Source organism: Anabrus simplex, chromosome 2 (assembly GCF_040414725.1).
Source record: "Anabrus simplex isolate iqAnaSimp1 chromosome 2, ASM4041472v1, whole genome shotgun sequence".
NCBI lineage: Eukaryota > Metazoa > Arthropoda > Insecta > Orthoptera > Tettigoniidae > Anabrus > Anabrus simplex.
This window is the reverse complement of record NC_090266.1, coordinates 180,827,114-180,853,649: the sequence shown is the minus strand read 5'-3', so window position 1 is coordinate 180,853,649 and position 26,536 is coordinate 180,827,114. Positions and strand designations below refer to the sequence as shown.

The 26,536-nt window shown below is 37.6% G+C and overlaps 1 protein-coding gene across 1 annotated transcript in view; it reads left to right on the top strand.

The window, feature by feature from the left end:
• Nucleotides 1–26,536, top strand: part of DUBAI (Deubiquitinating apoptotic inhibitor) — a 378,846-nt gene that overhangs the window by 163,030 nt on the left and 189,280 nt on the right. The window contains exon 6 of the mRNA XM_067140455.2: nt 16,003–16,158. Coding sequence (XP_066996556.2) covers nt 16,003–16,158 — 156 coding nt within the window. The remainder of the gene's footprint in view (nt 1–16,002; nt 16,159–26,536) is intronic.

Sequence of the window (26,536 nt, the reverse complement as noted above, 5' to 3'; positions counted from 1 at the left end):
CTGTGGCACCGGTCGAAGCTCTCCATCGTGAAATCCACGTTCAACTTCGTTCGGAAGGTTTCCCTCACTTTTTCGTAAATGTCCTCCCGCGGTTCCTCGGAGACTCCATGGATTAGGAGGCAGTTTGTACGGCTGTACTGCTCTCCTTCATCAATGAGTTCTTCTTGATGGTTGAGCTGCCGTGCTAACTCACACAGCTCTTCCTTCAGCACGGCAAGTTCGGAGGAGATGGTGCCTCGGAAGTCTCGTAAATCCTGACTGGACGAATCTAGGGACTCTTCCCTGGGGTTGGCAGAGCTGGGTAACAACTGAAGGCGCGTCTCAAAGTCCTTCATCGTTGCTTCAAAAGCATTAATCCGCTTATTTACTTTCTGGACGGACATATCTGTTATTATTTATGTCCAACTCGAACCACACTTGTACAAGATGACTTAGTACACACTTGCAGGACAAATATGCTACCAGTTATGCGGTTTCTGCGAGATATAGACAGAGCACTCCTACGCGTACGTTACAGTAGATGCCATGTTAACCTGTGCTTTACGTCCCCCTAACTATTTTTACGGTTTTCGGAGACACAGAGGTGCCGAATTTAGTCCCGCAGGAGTTCTTTTATGTGCCGGTAAGTCTACCGACACAAGGCTGACGTATTTGAGCACCTTCAAATACCACCGGACTGAGCCAGGATCAAACCTGCCAAGTTGGGGTCAGGAGGCCAGCAGCTCAACAGTCTGAGCCTCTCAGCCTGGCGATAATTTAATAAGCATTAGCTGCCAGTGCGGGAATGTCCGAAAGCAGTATCCTCGGAATATTGAAACTGCATAAATTCCATCCCTACCATATGTCATTACATCAAGAACTACATGGTGATGATTTTGTGAATAGTCTAACGTTCTGTAGGTGGGCACAGGACAGACTGCGGAATAATATAAACTTTTTTCACGTAGTATTCTTTAGTGATCAGTGTACATTCACAAATCATGGTGAAGTAAATCTACACAATATGCACTATTGGACTGTGGACAATCCACATTGGCTATAAGAAGTGGAACGTCGGAGACCCTGGTCGTTTTATGTGTTGTGTAGGATTTTGGGTGCCAAGGTAATTGGACCGTACTTTATTCATGGCACCTTAACAGGTGCAAAGTTTTTAACGGAGGTGTTGCCGTTATTTTTGGAAGATGTACCATTAGAAACCAAGACACAAATGTGGTATCAGCACGACGGATGCCCTGTGCACTAAGCGCGTACTGCTCAGGATGTTTTAAATAACAATTACTGTGATCGTTGGATAGGACGTACAGTTCCCGTCAATTGGCCTGCTCGGTCTCCTAATCTTATATCCCCCGACTTTTTCTTATGGGGTTACCTCAAAGATAGAGCGTATTTTGAAAACCAACGACTCCAGACAACGTGAAGGTGCACATATGAAATGCTTGTTCCAGTATTGACAGAGACATGCTTTAACAGGCACATCAATATTTCATTCAGAGAATTGGCAAATGCATCGATGTAGAAGGGCATCATCTTGAATCTTTATGACGCTGAAGTCTGATGCGTATGCAATAACTGGTATTCTCAGTACTTACCTGTCATCAGTGTTGAACTGTCTACACCAGGCCATGTACTTATAAAAATGGTGTATGAGAAGCTGTTTAGTTTTGTATTAGGAATGCAAAAACAAAATAAAAAAATGTGGTTCCCATTTAAAAACAGTCCCATGACCCTCAAATGACCATCCAAACGTTTTCCTAATAAAACACAACAAATAGCATGTTCTTTCCCCATAATATCAAGCAACTTTTATTCCAGACGGTTCTTTATACAAAGCTTAGTTTTTGAGATAATGTACAGTCTCACCTTATGTGGTCCACTCTGTATACTGGCATATTTTGAAATAGAGCTCCTCTTCCTGATGCTCAAGAGGTGTCACAGTTTTCTTGTAACACACAGCATACAATTACACTAGTGAGCGCGTTCTCTCTCTGTGCTCTCAGTGTTCGATCACATACTTATCCACTCGGACGCTTACAAGCCTGGATTATATAAGTATAATATGGGGGAAGGTTGAGACAAGATAATAGAAACAATAAGTTATAATTAATTTATATGTTAATATTTCCTTCCAGCAGAAAAAAATAACAAACAACAAATTATTACAACAAAGGAATATTTGATCATTTAACAGTGTTATCCATGACCATTCGGTAATAGAACAATCCTCTCTAACCTCAAAACGGATTTGTACAAAGAATGTGAGGTTGATAAAGGCTGCTAGTAATCTTGACCTCTTGAATTCTATTTAAACTCTACAATCATCACAATCTTAATTTGATAATTGCAAAACACACCTTTTATCATTGAACGAATTGTTGCCCAAATGAAGTGGATGCAACGTTAACAAACTAACATCATGAAAAAGATTAACAACCCAAATGTCAACAAGACACGCCTATGTGGTTTTCACAATGAGGTAAATAAATGACAGTGGTTATAAGCTGACAGTCAGGCAATAATTCGAGAATTTACAAAGACAGTTACATTACAACAAGCCGTTAAGTGTAAAGGGGGTTAAACAATCTAGTTTGTGACTCTTAAGATAAATAAGGTTTAGCTTTTACCCTTTTCCAAGAGATGTATAAAAGTATTTTAAACTCAAATACAGAAGAATAATGATAAAGGATTGGGGAGAAAGGGAACCTAACAAGCACAACACCAAAAGTGAGCAATTTAGTCCACAAGGAGGTTATGACAGACGTGCATTCAGACTCCAACCATCCAGAATATAGCTCAGTTTATACAAATAGATAACAGTTAAATCTATGTAACGTTGTGTCCATATCTCTCACCTAATGAAATCCACATGATGAATCATGAAGCGCGCGCGCGCGCGCGCACACACACATACACACACCCAAAAAACCCTCCCTCTCTCTCTCAATTCCACTTACCAAGATGGCAAGTAATTATATGCCTTCGGAAGGTTCGAGAAAGCACAAGCTGCTAAAGAAACAATTGAGGACTTGACATCAAATAATGTGAAAGAATCAGCTGATCTTCCAAAATGGCAGTCGGACTATGATTGGTGGGAGCGGGTGACATTTCGCAAGATAGGGATGAGCACATGTGTAAGGCGGACAGTAGAAGGTAAGCCCCAGAAATATATCAAGTCTCTGTAGCCGAGAAAAAAATATTAAGGTGTGACAGTACACTCCTCAGCGCTGTCACTGAACTGTACTGCTCGCTACCTTTATATTGGGAGGCTGAACCTTCAAGATCCTCTGGATGAGGAGAAACTGCCGGAAGTCTCTGGAGATGGAAAATTCTGGTTTCAGAATTTTTGTTACTTGGGCACCACTGGGGGGAGGGAATGAACTGGCAGCAATGCCTAGCCCGTCTTGTCTCCGCTCGGTTGTCCATACTGGCACGAGGGTGGGGAAAATGTAATGCCTCCTTGACTACATCACACTGGGCTTGTATTGTTGGATTCCAGCATTTTCCAGCGCAATTTAATCAAATCAGCAAATAGCAAACTGTTTAGTGATGATGATGATGATGATGATGATGATGATGATGCTTGTTCTTTAAAGAGGCCTAACATAACTGTTGAGTATGCATTGTTACAATTGAGGGGCGTTTTCACAAAACTTGTTATCTACAAAATAACTCTTTTTTTTCTTCCGTATAACATTTCTTAAAACTATCTCAATTTTGACAAATGTAAAATGGTAATTTTTTTTTACATCACTGTATGGACAATTAGCTTCATATGAAATGCCATACAACAAATTCTTGAAAATATCAGTCATGAAAAACACATTAAAAATCTCAAATTTTTCATAAGTTATCTACACTTAATTTTGTTCCTCTTTAAGGTTATGTTCAATCAATCACTACTGATCTGCTTTTAGTGCACTCACCCAGGTAGCAGTTTCCCTATCTTTTGCCAAAATAAATAAAATGTATTATTATTATTATTATTATTATTATTATTATCAATCAATCAATCAATACTGATCTGCATTTAGGGCAGTCGCCCAGGTGGCAGATTCCCTATCTGTTGCTTTCCTAGCCTTTTCCGAAATGATTTCAAAGGAATTGGAAATTTATTGAACATCTCCCTTGGTAAGTTATTCCAATCCCTAACTCCCCTTCCTATAAATGAATATTTGCCCCAGTTTGTCCTCTTGAATTCCAACTTTATCTTCATATTGTGATCTTTCCTACTTTTATAGACGCCATTCAAACCTATTCGTCTACTAATGTCATTCCACGCCATCTCTCCGCTGACAGCTCGGAACATACCACTTAGTCGAGCAGCTCTTCTTCTTTCTCTCAATTCTTCCCAACCCAAACATTGCAACATTTTTGTAACGCTACTCTTTTGTAGGAAATCACTCAGAACAAATCGAGCTGCTTTTCTTTGGATTTTTTCCAGTTCTTGAATCAGGTAATCCTGGTGAGGGTCCCATACACTGGAACCATACTCTAGTTGGGGTCTTACCAGAGACTTATATGCACTCTCCTTTACATCCTTACTACAACCTCCGTTGAAGCAAATCGTTTACAGAACATACTTACCTCTTGTAACATGTCAGTGTTGCCACTTAATCCCACTCACCACGTGCACACGGCTAACGGATCCTCACACACTCTAATAGATTTACTTATCACAAATAATCCTCAGAAAATACTAAAACACGGACAAACTTCTGTACCTGGTATTTCATACCACGATCTCATATATTTAGCTTATTCTTTGAAAGTTCCCAAAACAAAGCCGAAGTGGATAACCTATAGAGACATGAAAAATTTAAATCCTCAACAATTGATACAAGATGCTAATCTCTGCCCGTGGGACGAAATACTGCACTTGACTGACAATGACGAAAAAGTAAAGAGGTTTAACACATTATTGTTGGGATTGTATAACAAACACGTACCTAAACGTACTGCTAGGGTGACTCGAAAAGCTGCTCCATGGTTAACAAATGACATTAAGTCCGCAATGGCTGAACGAGATGCACTACACAGATGTTACAAGCAGACATTATCATCTGAAGATTTTGAAAAGTACCGTGTGCTTAGAAATAAAGTTAAACAAATAATCAGAAACAAAAAATATGCGTACTTCCAACAATTAGCCAGTAACTTAAACACAAAAAGTACCTGGAAACAACTCAGATCCGTAGGTATTGGGAGGCAAACTACAAACTCCAATACGCATGACATAAATCCAGATGAATTAAATGCCCACTTTACTAGAGAAATAGTTAATACCCACCCTCATATTATACAAACAACAATAAATTCTCTTCAATCTACTCCATTACCACAACGGCCTTTGTTCAAATTTCGTAAAGTAAATGAAAACGATGTAAGAAGAAAACTAACATCAATCAAATCGCAAGCAATCGGAGTGGACGACATCCCGATATCCTTCGTCGTTACCTTGATAGATGTAGTACTGCCAATTTTAACCCACATATGTAACTCATGTCTTTTGGAAGGCTACTTCCCAACTGTTTGGAAGGATGCCTTAATTTTCCCAGTACCAAAAAAATCTCTAGCAAATTCTCCATCTGACTATCGACCTGTCTGTATACTTTCTTCACTTTCGAAAGTCTTAGAAAAACTCATGCATGAACAACTGCTCCAATATTTGATGCATCATTCGTTACTTGATCACCTGCAATCTGGATTTAAAAAAGGACATAGTACATCTACTGCTCTTCTAAAAGTTACGGATGACGTAAGAAAAGCAATGGACGAACGCAAAGTGACCGTGCTCATTCTCCTAGACTTCAGCAGTGCTTTTGACACTATCAGTACGGACATATTAATAGCGAAATTGCATTCCTACCATTTTAGCCACGCTGCTCTCAAATTGTTCGCTTCCTACCTCCATAACCGACGACAGTGTGTTGTCATGAATGATAAGAGAACGGAGTGGAAGTACAAAGTTAATGGTGTGCCACAAGGTTCTATACTCGGCCCCCTGTTGTTTATTTTATATTTGAATGACATCTCTTCTAAGTTGAAAAACTGCAACTACCATCTCTATGCCGACGACCTTCAAATTTACTGTCACACAAAAGTGAATGACATAAATGCAGCTATTGAAAATATGAACCGAAACTTAGAACAGATCAGCTGTTATGCAGCTGAGAATTCTCTCTCCATCAACCCAACGAAAACACAAGCTATTATACTAGGCCAGAGGAAACTGCTTGCCCATCTACACAGTCTACAAATTCCAGTCATTCAACTAAATGGCGTTGCTATCCCATTCTGTAAATCAGTAAAAAGCCTTGGAGTCACTATAAATGAAACTTTAAACTGGGATGAGCATGTCACTAACGTATGCAGGAAAGTTCACTCATCACTTCATCCCCTTAAGATTCACCAGACCGTATTACCTCTCAACTTAAAAATAAAACTGGTTCAAACATTGATACTTCCAATTTTTAACTATTGTGATGTTGTGTTGCTGGATGCTACCAGTGAACAAAATGGGAAATTGCAGAGAGCTTTAAACTCCTGCATTAGATTTATTTTTTCATTGAATTTTGCCTCGCATGTATCCCCTTTTTATGCACAACTTTCTTGGTTAAAAGTAGAGAAGCAGAGGAATCACCATGTATCAACCCTTATCTATCGACTCTTGACCGAAAATATACCTGAATATCTCTCCAGTAATTTCCGTTTTCTATCCTCCTTTCATGACCGTGACACGCGATCTGGGTCAACAATTGCAATACCTCCACATCATACATCTGCCTTCAGTAATTCTTTCCTTGTGTCGGGCGCTAGAATTTGGAATGCTTTACCCCCTGAAATTAGAAACTGTTCCTCATTAATTACCTTCAAAAGACAGTCTAAAGATTTCCTCTTGAATACGTAGGCTATATCATGTAGTTATGTGTGAATGTGAGAGTGAATGTCTGTAGTAAATAGTTCCCAAAAGTTTACATAAATTACTGTTATATTTTATGATTTCCACCTAGAGTAGTTAATATTGAATTTATTTTTCTAAATTTAGACTTAGGATGTAATCTTTTAGTTTTAGAGTTTATTAAGTTATATTACTATTATATTATATACACTGTGTTAAGTTTGAATATTAAGTTTGGATTCAGTATTAAGCCGCATAATGTGGTTAAGTGTAAGAGAGGGCCAAGAGCCCTAACTTCGCCACAAATAAAGACATCAATAAATAAATAAATAAATAAACACCCTCATAACCATGTGCAGAGATCGGTACCCTTTATTTACAATCCCATTTATGTGATTACCCCAGTGAAGATCTTTCCTTATATTAACACCTAGATACTTACAATGATCCCCAAAAGGAACTTTCACCCCATCAACGCAGTAATTAAAACTGAGAGGACTTTTCCTATTTGTAAAACTCACAACCTGACTTTTAGCCCCATTTATCAACATACCATTGCCTGCTGTCCATCTCACAATATTTTCGAGGTCACGTTGCAGTTGCTCACAATCTTGTAACTTATTTATCACTCTATAGAGAATAACATCATCCGCAAAAAGCCTTAGCTCCGATTCCACTCCTTTACTCATATCATTTATATATATAAGAAAACATAAAGGTCCGATAACACTGCCCTGAGGAACTCCCCTCTCAACTATTACAGGGTCAGACAAAGCTTCACCTACTCTAACTCTCTGAGATCTATTTTCTAGAAATATAGCAACCCATTCAGTCACTCTTTTGTCTAGTCCAGTTGCACTCATTTTTGCCAGTAGTCTCCCATGATCCACCCTATCAAATGCTTTAGACATGTCAATCGCGATACAGTCCATTTGACCTCCAGAATCCAAGATATCTGCTATATCTTGCTGGAATCCTACTAGTTGAGCTTCAGTGGAATAACCTTTCCTAAAACCGAATTGCCTTCTATCGAACCAGTTATTAATTTCACAAACATGTCTAATATAATCAGAAAGAATGCCTTCCCAAAGCTTACATACAATGCATGTCAAACTTACTGGCCTGTAATTTTCAGCTTTATGTCTATCACCCTTTCCTTTATACACAGGGGCTACTATAGCAACTCTCCATTCATCTGGTATAGCTCCTTCGGCCAAACAATAATCAAATAAGTACTTCAGATATGGTATTATATCCCAACCCATTGTCTTTAGTATATCCCCAGAAATCTGATCAATTCCAGCCGCTTTTTTAGTTTTCAACTTTTGTATCTTATTGTAAATGACATTGTTATCATACGTAAATTTTATTACTTCTTTGGCCTTAGTCTCTTCCTCTATCTCGACATTATCCTTGTAACCAACAATCTTTACATACTGCTGACTGAATACTTCTGCCTTTTGAAGATCATCACATACACACTCCCCTTGTTCATTAATTATTCCTGGAATGTCCTTCTTGGAACCTGTTTCTGCCTTAAAATACCTATACATACCCTTCCATTTTTCACTAAAATTTGTATGACTGCCAATTATGCTTGCCATCATGTTATCCTTAGCTGCCTTCTTTGCTAGATTCAATTTTCTAGTAAGTTCCTTCAATTTCTCCTTACTTCCACAGCCATTTCTAACTCTATTTCTTTCCAGTCTGCACCTCCTTCTTAGTCTCTTTATTTCTCTATTATAATAAGGTGGGTCTTTACCATTCCTTACCACCCTTAAAGGTACAAACCTGTTTTCGCATTCCTCAACAATTTCTTTAAACCTATCCCAGAGTCTGTTTACATTTTTATTTACCGTTTTCCACCGATCATAGTTACTTTTTAGAAACTGCCTCATACCTGCTTTATCAGCCATATGGTACTGCCTAACAGTCCTACTTTTAAGACCTTCCTTTCTATCACATTTATTTTTAACTACCACAAAAACAGCTTCATGATCACTAATACCATCTATTACTTAAGTTTCCCTATAGAGCTCATCTGGTTTTATCAGAACCACATCCAAAATATTATTATTATTATTATTATTATAATTATCATCATTATTATTTACAATTTGTTTTACATCACACCGACACAGATAGGTCTTACGTGAAGATGGGATGGGAAAGGTCTAGGAGTGGGAAGGAAGTGGCCGTGGCCTTTAAACTAGAAAAGCGGCTGGAATTGATAGATTTCTGGGGATATACTAAAGACTATGGGTTGGGATATAGTACCACGTCTGAAGTACTTATTTGATTATTGTTTGGTTGAAGGAGCTATACCAAATGAATGGAGAGTTGCTATAATAGACCCTGTGTATAAAGGAAAGGGTGATAGACATAAAGCTGAAAATTACAGGCCAGTAAATTTGACATGCGTTGCATGTAAGCTTTGGGAAGGTATTCTTTCTGATTATATTAGACATGTTTGCAAAATTAATAACTGGTTCGATAGAAGGCAGTTCAGTTTTAGGAAAGGTTATTCCACTGAAGCTCAACTTGTAGGATTCCAGCAAGATATAGCAATTACCTTGGATTCAGGAGGTCAAACGGACTATATCGCGATTGACCTGTCTAAAGCATTTGATAGGGTGGATCATGGGAGACTACTGGCAAAAATGAGTGCAATTGGACTAGACAAAGGAGTGACTGAATGGATTGCTATATTTTTTGAAAATAGATCTCAGAGAATTGGAGTAGGCGAAGCTTTATCTGACCTTGTAATAATTAAGAGGGGAATTCCTCAAGGCAGTATTATTGTACCTTTGTTTTCTTTTATATATATATATATAAAAATGATATGAGTAAAGAAGTGGAATCAGAGGCAAGGATTTTTGCAGATGGTGTTATTCTGTATAGAGAAATAAATAAGTTACAAGATTGTGAGCAACTGCATCGTGACCTCAATAATGTTGTGAGATGGACAGCAGGCAATGGTATGTTGATAAACGGGGTTAAAAGTCAGGTTGTGAGTTTCACAAATAGGAAAAGTCCTCTCAGTTTTAATTACTGCGTTGATGGGGTGAAAGTTCCTTTTGGGGATCATTGTAAGTATCTAGGTGTTAATATAAGGAAAGATCTTCACTGGGGTAATCACATAAATGGGATTGTAAATAAAGGGTACCGATCTCTGCACATGGTTATGAGGGTGTTTAGGGGTTGTAGTAAGGATGTAAAGGAGAGTGCATATAAGTCTCTGGTAAGACCCCAACTAGAGTATGGTTCCATTGTATGGGACCCTCACCAGGATTACCTGATTCAAGAGCTGGAGAAAATCCAAAGAAAAGCAGCTCGATTTGTTCTGGGTGATTTCCGACAAAAGAGTAGCGTTACAAAAATGTTGCATAGTTTGGGCTGGGAAGAACTGGGAGAAAGAAGACGAGCTGCTCGACTAAGTGGTATGTTGCAGGTTATAAATTACATTTTTTGTCCGTATTGAAGGTCTACTTGTGATACATTGTATTGGATAGGTGGTATTTAACAAAATTATAAGAATTTGTGTCATAAGTGGTATGTTCTGAGCTGTCAGCGGGGAGATGGCGTGTAATGTCATTAGTAGATGCATAAGTTTGAGTGGCGTTTTTAAAAGTATCAAAGATCACAATATGAAGATAAAGTTGGAATTCAAGAGGACAAATTGGGGCAAATATTCATTCATGGGTAGGGGTGTTAGGGTTTGGAAAAACTTACCAAGGGAGATGTTCGATAAATTTACAATTTCTTTGAAATCATTTAAGAAAAGGCTAGGAAAACAACAGATAGGGAATCTGCCACTTGGGCGACTGCCCTAAATGCATATCAGTATTGATTGATTGAAGTCTATGCTTGTGTCTGATGTATCCCTAATGTTCCTGGTTCATTCAGAGTAGTTTCTCCATTTCCATTCTCTATATAGGTTCTGGATGATCAGAAACATAAGATGACAAAAATTCTTAATCAGTAAATATATCTGTATTGATTGGACAGATTCCAGTCACCTCAAAACCCCAGTAGATATTCCTGGTTGTGAACGCCATAGAGAAAGCCCTGCCCACTATTTCAGCCACATCATAAATTGACAAAACCTTACGTGGGTTCATAGTCATCCAGTCATTTACAGCTTTATTATAACAAATCGTAAATGGCCCTTACAGTGTTCTGTCAAGTGGCTGTAAACAATGTCAGGTGTGGGGAGGGAATGTTAGCATTGTAATCCCCGTCTCGTCTGCCTTCTTAATGACAACCACCTTCGTGTGATGTTCATAATTATCCAGAATCATGAAAACTGGTTCTTCTTTAGATGGCCTAGCATGGTTAATAAAGTGGTTAGAGAAAGCTTAAAAAATAAATTTGTTTGACCATCCGGATAGTTTGGCTCTTCCTATAGACACATATGATTCTTAAAATGGACTCTGGGAAATTCCATCAAAGGGGTAACATGATTAACAATTGCATTAACACACGCAATATGGGTAATATTTTGCCCTCTTTCCCTAGAAGTCGCACTTCCAAACGTTTTTATTCTTTTCAGAGCCAACAGTTTTGGTGTGGGGCATGTGCTGTAGAGAGGCCAGTTTCGTCCATGTTATATATTTTACGTCGCGGAAAAGGGCCATACTTTTCCCACAACAGTAATTAAATTCTCAAAAAGGCTGAGCGAGTTGGCTGTGTGCTTAAGGGCATGCAGCTGTGAGCTTGCATTCAGGAGATAGTGGGTTCGAACCCCATTGTCCACATCGCTGAAGGTGGTATTCTGTGGTATCCCAGTTTCACACCAGGCGAACGCTGGGGTTGTACCTTACTTAAGGCCAAGTCCCCTTTCTTACCACTCCCAGCCCTTTCCTATTCCATCGCTGCCATAAGACCTATCCGTGCCGGTGCAACATAAAGCAATTTGTATATTTAAAGAAATAACCTTAAATATGTCTGACCATTATGTCAATTAAAACTTGTGGCTCTTGCAATTGATGTAGCCTCATGTTTTTTTAAAGAAATATCACTTCCATATTTCTTTAAAAAGCCACACAACCATTACATCTGGCTATTTCTTTTTTGTCATCCTACTGTGATGGATTCTGAAAACTGTTAATTTTGCAAACTGAGATATCTGTTTATACACATCCCTTTTTGCCATGCCATAATGCATCCATCACTACTGCAAGCTTAATCAAGCAGTTGTAATCCAGCTTCTTTACTATACTTGCTTAACTGCGTTATGACCGATTGGAAAAATAAATGGTTTGTGTCTCCAAGATTGTGCATTCACACTACTGTTGAGTGGGCATGTTTGATGAAATACTAGGAAGGATCTTCATCCATGCTGGGTTCCTTGTTTATCACTGCATTGACTGCATTTTCAATATATTCTTTCATTATTTTTTGTTTTGTAATTCCTGTTTTGCTTCTAAGCATTGTAGAAACTTAGCAACAAAAAATGAAAAATAAGTAAATATTCTTTAAGAATTTGAAATTATCAGCTGTTCTTATAAAACTATGCACAGCTATTAGTATTATCCCCAGTATTAAAGCCAGAAACCTAAAGTGAGTTTATTCTTTAAAAAAAATATTTAAAAGTCTAAATTCATTTCTATTAACCATTTGATTTTCATTCACATTTCATACAAATTGCTTTACATTACACCGACACAGATAGGTCTTACGGCAACGATGGGACAGAAAAGGGCTAGGAGTGGGAAGGAAGCGGCCGTGGCGCCTTAAGGTGCAGCCGCAGCATTTGCCTGGTGTGAAAATGGGAAACCACGGGGTTCGAACCCACTATCTTCTGAATGTAAGCTCACAGCTGCACGCCCCTAACTGCATGGCCAACTCGCTCTGTAATTGATTTTCAATTACACTGCTATCCCAGGGTGTACGAACACTGTCAAAATTCATGTTTGTTGAAGTAAATATTAACAGACAATGGGTGATGATTTCTGTCATATACAAACTGCCTGGTGTAACAGATAAGACCGAATTCAAAACGTATTTACTAGACTTCCAGGCTATTTATGAACACACAATCATTATGGGTGACTTCGACTGTAACCTACTTAATTACGACTCATGACAGTAATCGATTAGTAGATTTGTTTACTACTTGTAACATGACTATTCTCCCGCTACAACCCACAAACCACTTGTATGCAACATACTGTTCATCACAAACAACCCAGGTAAAGTAATAACCCATGGGCAAATCCCAGTACCATCCATTTCGACCCACGACCTTATATATTTATCGTATTCCCTCAAAATGCCTAAATAAAAACCCAAGTACCGTGGGACGATATATGGAGTCTAAATGATATCGACGCTAAAGTTAACTTGTTTAATACGATGGTAAAGAACTTATATGACAGACATGCCCCTAAACATCGAATAAATGTTTCTTGTCCTTCTTGTCCATGGCTAGATGATGAAACCAAGAGAATGATGGCCCACCGTGACTCATTATTTTGACATTATAAACAAACCCTAGATGACACAGCCTTCGAATCCTAGCGCATCTTAAGAAATTGCACAAAGCAGTTATTCAGAAATAAAAAATGTACATATTTCCGGGATTTAGCTAACAACATAAATTCTAATCGTGCATGGGACCAACTTAGAGCTCTAGGAATAGGAAAACATCAACAGAGACAGACAACTCCTGACATTCCACTTGACAAACTGAACGATTACTTTAGTAGAATAAATATTCAACCTACCCCAATTAACTGCACCGACTCACCGTCCTCCCCTCCAGCCAATCCGCCATTCACGTTTCACAGTGTCAAAGAAAATCAGGTTAAAAAGGCTTTGTACTCGATTAAATGAAAGGCCACAGGTGTAGATGATATTCATTTTAGTTGTATACATAACATTATGGGCGCTGTCCTGCCTATACTGACGCACTTACTGAACTACTGTTTACTAAACGGAACTTTCCCAACTCTCTGGAAAACAACCAATATTATACCGGTACCTAAGTGTTTAGACCCACAATCACCCTATGACTATCGTCTGGCGTCCATACTCTCTGCGCTTTCTAAAGCCTTTAGTTTAGTATACGAGTAAGTTCTGGAGTACCTAAATAAACATGCTCTTTTGGACCCTTTGCAATCTGGATTTAAGAAGGGTTACAGTACCGTGACAGCACTTTTGAAGGTTACTGAAGACATTAGAAACGCTATGGACAAACGACTGCGAACTATACTTACCCTTCTTGATTTCAGTAGCACCTTTGACACAATATACATTCAGACTATGATAAAGAATATGGAACTGCTAAATTTTGACCTGGCTGCACTTAAGTGTTTTAGTTCTTATTTGAGTAACCTTCATCAGCGTATAACAGTAAACGACAAGGCCTCTAAATGGAAAATGAAACTTAGTGGTGCCCCACAGGGCAGTATTCTAGGGCCCTTACTTTTCTGTATGTATATAAATGACATACCATCTGTGACAGGAAATAACACACACCACCTCTGTGCTGATGATCTTCAAATTTATCGACACTGCAAGACTTCAGACTTAGATGAAACAATACAAGATATTAACAATGACCTCTGACGACTCAGTATATATGCACAACGAAATTCTCGTGTACTAAACTCCACAAAATCTCAGGCAATCATAATTGGATCACGAAAATTACTGAACTGCTGAAACAATGTTGCAATCCCACCTATCCTACTGAATAGTGACATTATTCCCTAGAGTAAAACAGTTAAAAATCTGGGCGTAATTATGAATGAAACACTTGATTGGTCTGATCATACGAAAAAATTCTGGAAAAAAGGTTTTTGGAGTGTTTCACCCTCTTAAATGGCAAAGAGATGTATTTCCATTTGAGCTAAAGGCCAAACTGATATAGGCACAGGTTCTCCCCATTCTTGATTATTGTGACGTTGTTCTTGTTGATATGACGAGAGAAGAAACATTTAAACTTCGAGCACTGAATTCTTGCCTGCGATTTATATACAGTATCGGGCACGATGTTCATATCACCCCATACTATCAGGCTCTCTCATGGCTGAAGCCTGATAAACATCGGCAGCTACACATTTTAACAATGGTGTTTAGAGTATTAGCTGAAAGTCAGCCAATGTATATTCCTTCTAAGTTCACCTTCTTATCATTATTTCACAACTTAAATACACGTTCCAGATCCTCTCTTTCTATTCCAGTGCACCGTACAAATAAAATTAATAGATCGTTTGTAGTGACCTGCGCCAGGTTATGGAATTCCCTGCTGGCTCAGGTCAGAGAAACTAGCTCTTTACAAAGATTTAAGGTCACCTGCTGAGGACAGCTGACTGAATGGTTGAAGTATGAATATGTGCGTGCCTGAGGATTAGTTATTATTAAGAGTTTATAATATTAATTAGTTTTAGTATTAACTTAGTAATTTATTTAAATTTATTCTCAATTCTATTAATTTTTGTAGTTTCATGTATTTTAAGTATCTCAGTATTTTTTTTTAAGATTTTGATTAGTATGTGGTTAAGTGGAAGAGAGGGCCTCGAGCCCTAACTTCACCACTGAAAAAATGGCATTAATAAATAAATTAATTAATTAATAAAACCACAGTAAAGAATATGAATAGCCTATATTACATAGACTGCTTCATTCTGTTGAGTCTAGATCTATTAATTTTGAGTTGAATTCCAAGTCAGTACAAAATAGAACAAGAGAATGTGTCAAATTAGATCTAAAAGAACAAAGTGTACCTTGTAATGTGTTTTGGAATACAATGGAATATGTTCAAAGATAAAATAGGTGTAAGTTTGCTCCAAGGTATACGAGGTAGCCATTTCAGAAGAAGGAAAAAAATAGACGCACAGAGACAGAAAACGTGCATTTCTGTTTGTAAGTTAGGGGTAGGACAAAAATGCAATCTCTGGAGAATTGAGCCCATTTACATAATAACTTACAATAAATATTGAATGAGTCTCCTTTACCTATAGGAAGTACTAATGTGCTGATTTGAAAGCACATCTAAAATAATATATTTTCAAATACCAAAATGTTTCACACCTAGTCTATATTAGATGAATCCAGCCTTCCTGTTTTGAATTGCTGACAGTCTGTTGAAACTTTTACAGATTGTTCCTCAAGTGCCTGTTTTCATACATCACCTGAAGCAAGAAAACACACAGGGCAGTAAAAAGACTCTGAAAACCATTATGGAGACAATTCTTATGCTAATGGAACTTCATCCCAATAAAGTTGGTTATGCCAAAATTAACAAGGCTATGCAGGTAAGGATTACATTGTCAATATTGCTTTACTAATTCGATGTTGGTTGGTTCTTTTATATTTACAGACAGCTTAAGCCTCTTTGAGTTACTTTGAATATTTGGCTACAAACTTGGAGTCCTTTATTTTGTAAGTGAAAATAAATCTGTTACAGTCAGCCTTCGAGGAGAGAGCACTGTATTGACTTTCCGTATGTGTAGACAGTGTGGCATTAAAATTGACCTTCTTCACCAGAAATCAAGTTCGAGTATTGCTCCTTTCTTAAGAGTAATTTGTCCTCTGTTATATAACACAAAACAGAGATCTACGAAATATCCAAATAACATGTATAAGATAACAACCAACAATAGGCTGTATTAGTTTTGCCATACCTTGGTTTCTCATGCACTATTTCCATTCTGAAAAAATATACAGCTTAAGTAGCTGAAATATTCTGGCTGCTCCAGTTCGTTGTTCACAGCTGCCTTTGCCTGCTTACCTCATTTTAAACTTTGACATTATCATACCAGACTCCATTCAATTAAATTTTAAGTTCCAGCCTATTACACTGCAATCTTTTAGCCAAATCTGTTATCAGTATAATCCACTTTGCTTACTAGATATCCATGTACAGTAGAACCTTGATTATTCGTTCCCGGAAACTACGTTTTCCCGCATTAATTTGTTCAAATTACGTGGTCCTGCAAGCATTCTAATTAAATCACATTGTAAAAATCCCGGATTATCCGTTTCTCGAAAAAACCCGTTTCCTGGATCCACCTTCCAGAAATTTCAGTCCCATCAACGCTAAATCCTCGATCACGCGTTTTTCTTGGAACTGTATCTTACGAAAGGACGGCTACGGCATACTTATGGATGTTGATGTTGACGTTCCATCATTGCGGTAATTTGAGGAAGTACTGTCGTGGAAAAGCAAAGCGATCAGCGGTGAACTCGCATAAGGGATCATCTTAGCATCACATTTGGGTGGTATTGTATAGAGAATCCTCGGAAATCATAAAGCAGAGAGTGTCCACAACAATTGAAAGGAGACAGAGCGCATTTCGGCAGCTCTATTTGAAGACAGAACGAGTTTTGTCAAATATTCATACTTGCAAAACGTCTACATTATGTCCAGGGGTGGATGTGTATTGTTTACTTTTTCGAGTGTATCGCCGAACAGATTTTTCTGCATTTTCCTCGGGGCACTGTATAGTCACTGGGCTTCCAGGCAGGAATCGAAACTGCTCCTTCTAAAGTAACACAAATTTAGCATTGTAAAATTATCGTATACGATTGTTATAGAGACCAGAACTGATGTTGCACCTTACATACATAAAGCCATGGGAGGTTTTGGGACTGCCTATTACTGTTTTCGTCCTAATATAAGACTGGGAATTTCACGTTTTTGTATTAAAATGTTATAAAAACCGACGCACATTACATTTAAAAACTTTGTATAATTTTGCACTCGTTCAGACTTTTACAGCGAGCGCGCTTTCCATTTGAGCTCAAGGTTGCGTATAATCATAATTTCGGAAGTGTTAATGATAATTTTCCTCTCTCCAATTTGATTGTAATTAGTGACAGGCAGAATTGAATATGATACATTCGTGAACTTGAGGATCGATACTTATATTCGAAACAATATTCTCAAGTTCAACATAACCTTTAAAAGCCGATGTAGGCCTAATTTACGCAGTACAAAGTTTTCCATATACTGACTAGAAACAGTCTACCGGTGACCAATTTACAATGGAAGATTAAAAAAAGAAAACAGGATTTTGCCATCAAATTGGGTGCTTTTGTATCTAATGTGCTTCATTTTATTAGATTAGAGAATTAGAAACTACTTGTGGTCGGTTGTTGTTTGGCTTGGCGTTACAGGTATTAAATTTTTCAAAGAGTTTGGCTGATGAAAGTTGCTGAACTGAAAGAAGTTTTCAGAGGAAATTGATGAAGTTTTCAGAGGAAACTGATGAAGTTTCCGCAGTAAAACTGAATGTAAAGTTTCAAGATTTTTAAGTCGCGTACCTGTAATTAATGTTTGAAGCCAGCCCCGCAGTCTAACTTGTCTGCCTCTCATCCGGAGGGCCCGGGCTCTATTACCGGCCAGCCAGGCATTTTTACCTGGATATGAGGGTTGGTGCCAGATTCACTCATTCTACGATTACCTTTAATTCAGGAGCTATTTAATGGTGAGATGGTGATCCCGGTCTAGAGAGCCAGGAATAACGGCCGAGAGGATTCGTCACACTGACCATGCGTCACCTCGTAGTCTGCAGGCCCTCGGACTGAGGGCTGTCGCTTGGCTAGGCTGAAGACCCATTGGGGCCGTAGTTTGGTTTGGTTTAGGGGCCTTTGTAAGATTATAAGTATACATATTTCATTTTTGTAATGTTTAGCCAAATTGTTGATGGTTCATTCGTTCCTGCATTTTCCGTTTTCCCGCATTGTACGTTTTTTTTTCTGTGGTCCCTCCAAAAACGGAGAATCAAGGTTCCACTGTAACTTAATCCCTTCCTGCCAGTTCACACCTCTTTAAAAAAATTTCAATATACTGTATACAGCGAATAGTTATGATGAAAAAATTTTGGAGTGATTACTGTGAACACGTTCTACTACTTACTCACTGCAGTCTGATAAATTTTATGATGCCTCTGATGTCCTGTATTGACATTTCCACATTTCCAAAATCACATTCGTACAGGGTTGGCTGGTTTAAACAAGAGTGTTTTTTCAGTAAACCATTTTAACCCGTAATTGGTAAGGGTGGGCCTCACAGACCCAAGATAAAATTTGTATTAAGCGGCTAAATGGTCAGCGTCTGTTCATCAGAGGTGTGGGTGAAAACCTTTCCTCGGAGCCAACAACTTTGAGTAGAATTTTTAAGGATCTTGTTCCCTTAACCCACTAAGTGTTAGAAACATTTTGATAACAGCACTTCCAGAAACAAGATATACTGATGAAAATCACTTTGACTCAGAGGAATTCAGGATATTTAAGGGCAAAACCAGGAAAAAGAGTTATGAAGAATGTACCTCAGTTTGGAGTAGGTATTATTGTAAACAAGATTAAACTAGATTCTATAATATTTTAAATCTCCCAGTGAAAGACTTTCTATGCTAACCTTTAAATAAAAAATAAAGTCTGCACTATTGTAAATGTACATGCACCTAAAAATGAAAAAAAATAAAACACAGAAAGAACAAACTGAAACATTTCGGCAAGAAGTTTCAAACACATTAGAACAAATTCCATCCAAAAACACAATAATATTGCTTGGTGATTTTAATGCTCAAATTGACAATGAATGTTGTCATCGATCTATAGTAGGTAAATTCCCTGCTCATCGAAGAACAAATGCTAATGGAGAAAGACTCATTACTCTATTTAGAGAACATAATATAGTCTTAAAATATGCATTCTTTAAAAAAACTTCCTAGAAAAAAGACTACATAAGTCTCCCCAAATCCAGTCTGGTGAGAAACAACTTGACCATTATGCCATAAGTAGACAGTCTGCACCAGAGAAAGGTTGCCAAGAGTACCAGTTTGGATTCAGACCACTGTCCGTCAATCATTAAATTCAAAATTAACCAATATGTAAAAAAAAAGAATCAATATCAGCCTAAAAAGTTTGATGTACAAAAACTAGCCAAAGAAAATAGTTTCAAAATACTCTTGGAAAAAAGGACACATGGGTACAACTTCAAAAGGACATTTTACAGACAGCAGAAGAAACTATTCTTAAAAAGAAAAAAGAAAAGAAAAGAAAACGTTCTTGGTGGATTGATGAGTGTGATCAGTTAATTCTAAAAAGGCAACGAGCTTGGAACATATGGAATGCAAACAAAAATGATAAAAATAGGAACCACTTCATAGAAGCCAGGAAACTTGCATCAAAAGGCCTCAAATAGATCAAAATACAACATATGAAAGACCAACTAACAGAAATGGAATTGGACTTAAAACAGAACAACTCAAGAGAATTTTACAAAGCATTTAGAAACAATGTAATGAAATACACACCACCAAGTTTACATTTCAGAGATCCAAAAACACAGAAAATTGGTTATAATAACACAGAAAATTGTAGGATACTTGCAGTATACTTCAAAGAACTATATAACAGCGATCCACCAGAAGAGAGGTTTAATTTCGATAATTCAACAGCAATACAACCAGACTCAAAACCACCAACAAAAGAGGAAATCGAAGAAATCATAAAGGAACTTAAAAATAATAAAGCTCCTGGGGAAAATAATATACAGTAAAGTCCCGTTAATCCGAACCCCGTTAGTCCGATAGTCCGGTTAATCCGAACTGAAATATTCAATTTTTTAAAAATATCTCCTTATCGAAATGAAAGAACACATTATAGAATGAAGATTTACTTGCATTTTATTAGTCATATTTTAATAGAATAACTTAATGTAAACATAATTACACATCATAAACCATCAATCACTAGTCATTTATCTTTACAAAGTCTGTTAGTTTCTTTTGCCGTAGTGATTGCAGTGTTCAATCAGCGTTTCATAAGCAACACATCAGTGGGCGTAGCAGCGGAGTGTTGCTCGACATAGCGTACCGCAAGTTCTAAGGCGGCCACGGCATCTGAATGTGACACTGGTTGTTCATTGTGGTCTTCTTCGTCGTCACTCTGTTCCTCATCAACTCCACACTCTTTCTCCACCATAGCTATAATTTCTTGGTCTTTTTGTAATTGATGACAGTCAGCTTCCATCCATTCGCTAATGTGATTTTCACTGTCGTTTTCTCCTCTACGGGTACTTAACTACCCTACTGCAATTTTATATGGTATCTTATTAATGTAACTGCTAAAAAATGGACATTTCAAATTACAGTATGTACTGTATTGTAGAAACTATTTTCCTCAGACGGTTGAGGCGCTGGCCTTCTGACCCCAACTTGGCAGGTTCGATCCTGGCTCAGTCCGGTGTTATTTGAAGGTGCTCAAATACATCAGCCTCGTGTAAGTACATTTAGTGGCACGTAAAAGAACTCCTGCGGGAGAAAGCCCCGGCACCTAGGCATCTCTGGAAACCATAAAAGTAGTTAGCGCGACGTAAAAACAATAACATTATTATTAGAAATTTTTTTCCGGTTAATCCGAAAAATTTGTAATCCGAATAGAATCCGGTTCCAGTTAGTTTGAATTAATGAGACTCTACTGTAGTTGATGAATTGTAGAAAAGAGGGAAATGAATTAGCAAATCAGGCTGCCAAGGAGGCAGTTACACTGCCCCCATTGCCTTTCAAGGTTCCAGCAAGTGACATTTGCACTCAGCTGAGACATCTGGTTATGTCCCATTGGGAGATGGAGTGGCAGGCCATTCCACTTCCAAATAAGCTGAGAGTGATAAAAGGAACAACGAAGGTATGGAGGACTTCACTTCAGGTTTCGCGGAGGGAAGCCGTCGTATTATGTAGTCTTCGGATCGGCCACGGTACCCTGACTCACTCACATCTTTTGAAAGGAGAACCTCCTCCGGTGTGTACCTGCGACGATCATCTTACCGTGGTACACATCCTTATGGAGTGTATGAACCTGTCTTGATTTATCAGTTTCATTTTCTGTGTTGACAGTTATAGTATATTATAGACATGAAAGTTTCTACCTTTTCAATACAAATTTATTTATGTAAAATTCAATCTACAGTACTGGTTTCGATCTTTTTACACAACGGTCATCCTCAGCTGTACACTATTACCTTCACATAAGTCAAGTTTTTTGAAAAGCCTTGTCCATTATAAAATCATGATATAAAGTATGTCTTACGTTCTAATAGAGCATACATAAAGTTAAAAATGACTATATATACATCTAAAAAGAATGAATCTTTTTAGGCCTAAAAATTGCGTAGGTGAATTATTATTAACTATACAGGTACATTATCATTTCAAAATATGTGGTACATGTTGACTGATATGTTAAAATATACAGTTCATGTTGAAATCTGTTACAATAAATAGGAACACTTTGTTAAATTGAGTTTGGCGTCTTGCATTCGTCGAATTTTCTATATTCAGTATGAATGGAGAATGTAGTGTTTCTTTCGTGAGCGGTGCTCTTATTTTAGTTCTACTATAAATTGTACTTATTCATTAGTTTGATTGATGGACTTCTTCAATTATTGATGACAAGTCAGGTGTATGGCCAGAAGTAGTTATGTGCAGCTGTGGTCAAATACTGCCAGAATATACCGTATAAATTGCAACAACTGCGAAATAAGTTACATAGGACGTACCGGTAGGAATTTTGCAATCAGATATAATGAACACGTCAATGCCGTAAAACACAATCACTTCTCCGCAATAGGCCAACACATTGACGAATATAAACACAATTTTACGAACATTGAAAATGACATGAAAATAGTTAAAATAAACCCCAAAGGCCCCTTACTCAATATAATAGAACTACTATACATATCACTAGATCAGTATACCAATCCTAACTACAATATAAATGATATCACAGAAAAAACCAACACCATATTCAATAAAGCCATCCCCGCTTTAAAAAACGATTATCTTAAAATAATTAACAAACAGCGTACATCACGCGCCATTGCGCAGACAACCGACACGCCTAACTCCACCCCTAGTCCTACGACAACTCTCCCCACCCACCCCTCCATTCCGCTTGCAGCAGCGGACACCAGCACCGAAAGAACACGGAACAGTACACGCCAGGCAGCCAAAGCTAGCACATCTCAACCACGTCAGCAATAGTAAGTATTCTACTGGAAACACACACACAAACAAGCATTCTTCAGATTATAAATTCTTAATTCTACCTTTCGTTTCTTTCAGACACATAACAGCAACTATAGACCAGAAAAAACCCACCATTCTGCATTTGACATTCACCGGAAAATAAAATATACTACATCCTGTGCTTCTGGCAGTATTTAACCACAGCTGCACATAACTACCTCTGGCCATACACCTGACTTGTCATCAATAATTGAAGAAGTCCATCAATCAAACTAATGAATAAGTACAATTTATAGTAGAACTAAAATAAGAGCACCGCTCACGAAAGAAACACGGACATTCTCCATTCATACTGAATATAGAAAATTCGACGAATGCAAGATGCCAAACTCAATTTAACAAAGTGTTCCTATTTATTATAACAGATTCTAACATGAACTGTATATTTTAACATGTCATTCAACATGTACCACATATTTTTTTAAAACTTATAATTTACCTGTATATTTAATAATAATTCACCTACACGATTTTTAGGCCAAAAAAGATCATCCACATTCATTTTAGATTGTATATATAGCCACTTCTAACTTTAACCCTTTGAGCACCAGTCGCTTATAGGTGGTGTATGCGAAGAATACCAGGCTTATTTTTTAAGAAATTGCAATGTTTCAGTAAAATCATTATAACTTTCTTATTATTGAAGATATGCCTCCGACATTTTAACTTGTCATAAAAAAGGAGGTTCTTTACATGTTTTTAAATTCACAAGCTATGTTATATTAACGCTATAACAAATAAAAATATATTAGTTTAACAATTATCAAAATGAAAATTGAAAAGTCATAATTGAGATAAAGAAACACAAATCAAAATTAAAATAATGCACTGAAAAATATTATTGTCTGCAGGTACATGCTCTTGGTTCACAATTTGCAAAATTTCAATAACCTACGCACTAAAGTTTCTAATTTAAAAAATATTTTATGACCGGGTGTTTCGAGATACAGCGGTGAGGGATTGAACCGTGTGTCATTTCCAACTGAATCTTCACTGAACACTGTGTTATGCATGTACGCATTGTTGTCATTACTGCCTGCATCACGGCCTACACTGTCTTCTTTTCCGTCAATCTCTGAATCAGCATCACTGTCGCTTTCACTAATGAAAATACCACGAGGTTTATTGTACTGTGGAATGTCATCACTACACTCACTTCCTGTCTCTGAAATAACATCACCAACATCATTATTACATGACCCTGATATAGCTACATCTTCATCAGACTCAAATAGTCATCATTGGCACAGAGTCTGTTAATATATTCAGCTAAATCGTCATCATTCTCGAACACATCGCGCCCGTCAGAGGCGGCCATTTTCCTACTCCCAAACTTTTTCGGTGTACAGAATATAGGTCGCTTTGATAAAATCATATCTCCGTAAATAAAGTGATTGGCGCGATATTTGTGGTAGATTTAGAAACTACAGGTTCCGAAGAGTCTAGATCACCTACATTGTGCTGCCATATGTCCGGAAAATAAGAACTACAAGCAAATACAAAACTGTTTGCGTAAGGAGCGCTATTGCGTTCCCGGCAATTTTCGCTCGCTCGCCGAGGAACGCTTTTGGGCTCTTTGGTATTCTAAAGGTTAAGTATGCCCAATTAGAACGTAAGACATACTCTCTACCATGACTTTTATCAAACTAATGAATAATTACAATTTATAGTATAACTAAATAAGAGCACCGCTCACGAAAGAAACACGGACATTTTCCATTCATACTGGAAAATAAAGTAAATTCGACGAATGCAAGACGCCAAACTCAATTTAACAAAGTGTTCCTATTTATTGTAACAGATTTCAACATGAACTGTATATTTTAACATATCAGTCAACATGTACCACATATTTTGAAATGATAATGTACCTGTATACTTAATAATAATTCACCTATACGATTTTTAGGCCTAAAAAGATTCTTTTTATATGTATATATAGTCATTTTTAACTTTATGTATGCTCTATTAGAACGTAAGACATACTTTATATCATGATTTTATAATGGACAAGGCTATTCAAAAAACTTGACTTATGTGAAGGTAATATTGTACAGCTGAGGATGACCGTTGTGTAAAAAGGTCGAAACCAGTACTGTAGATTGAATTTTACATAACTAAATTTGTATTGAAAAGGTGGAAGCTTTCTTGTCTATAACATACGTGTATGAACCTGGTCGATCTTCGCCGTAGTCTTAACCTCCTGAGTACAATCTCCCGTATCTTGCGAGATGACGAGCAGTCAGCAGACCTCGGCATCTGCTCTATGAGTGATAGTGATCTGTTTTATCGTATGTAATGATGTCCTTTGTGCTAGTGTCTTTGTGTCAATTGCGCTTTTATCCTATTGACTTCATTTTAGTTTGTGTTGTGTATTTTAATGTGTTATTTTAACGTCTAACGTGAATTATGTATATATATCTGTACTAGCAGGCAATGCCTTCTTCCTTTGTCTCCTGTATTTTCTCTTATTTTATTAGAAAATAAGGCATTGCGAATTAGATCCACTGATAATCTCATACTCATTTTTCATCACCATTTTTTTTTTTACTTTAGTCAGTGGATACGTTTTAAAATTTTAATTGTCCTATATCATGTCGCCCATCTCGTTCCATTAGGGGCGGATGACCTTCGATGTTAGGCCCCTTAAAACAACAATCATCATCATCATTGAATTGTGGAAATACTCTAGTGATAATATGATACAATGTTTAACAGAAATCATCGAAGAAATCTGGACAACAGGCACTTTACCAACAGGATGGGGATCAACATTAATACATCCGCTACACAAAAAGGGGAATAAATCAGACCCTATCAACTATAGGAACGACGCGCAGGTCACCTTCGGGAGTCAAATAAAAAGATATGCAACTGGTGAGCCGAACCCGTCCTGGGATATCCCGGCACTAAAAGCCATACGACATTTCATTTTTTTCAACTATAGGAGAATTTCCCTTTTACTAATTACATATAAGATTTTGTCCAAGGCACTCTTAAAAAGACCTGAAGAAATACGAGACCCAATTTTTTTTTGCTTTACGTCGCACCGACACAGATAGGTCTTATGGTGACGATGGGACAGGAAAGAGCTAGGAGTGGGAAGGAAGTGGCCATGGCCTTAATTAGGGTACAGCCCCAGCATTTGCCTGGTGTGAAAATGGGAAACCACGGAAAACCATTTTCAGGGCTGCCGATAGTGGGGTTCGAACCTACTATCTCCTGAATACTGGATACTGTCCGCACTTAAGCAACTGCAGCTATTGAGCTCGGTGAGACTCACAATTAGGAGAGTATCTAGCAGGATTTAGAAAGGAGAGGTCATGTTCAAAACAAATTTTAAATCTAAGTACATAATATCCATGGGGAAGATCAGAAACTCTAAATTTGTAATCACTTTTACAGACTTTATAAAGGCCTATGATTCAATTGATAGAAATACTCTATATTGTACCCTGATGAGAGAGGCCCTAGTTTCATGATTTGATTTTGATATGAGAAATACAGATATATTGGAATATTAAATAAATACAGTGTCAGTTTTGTGTGGACGGGAGAATTTCCACATGTTCGCGACAGTCCGGCGCCACCGTAA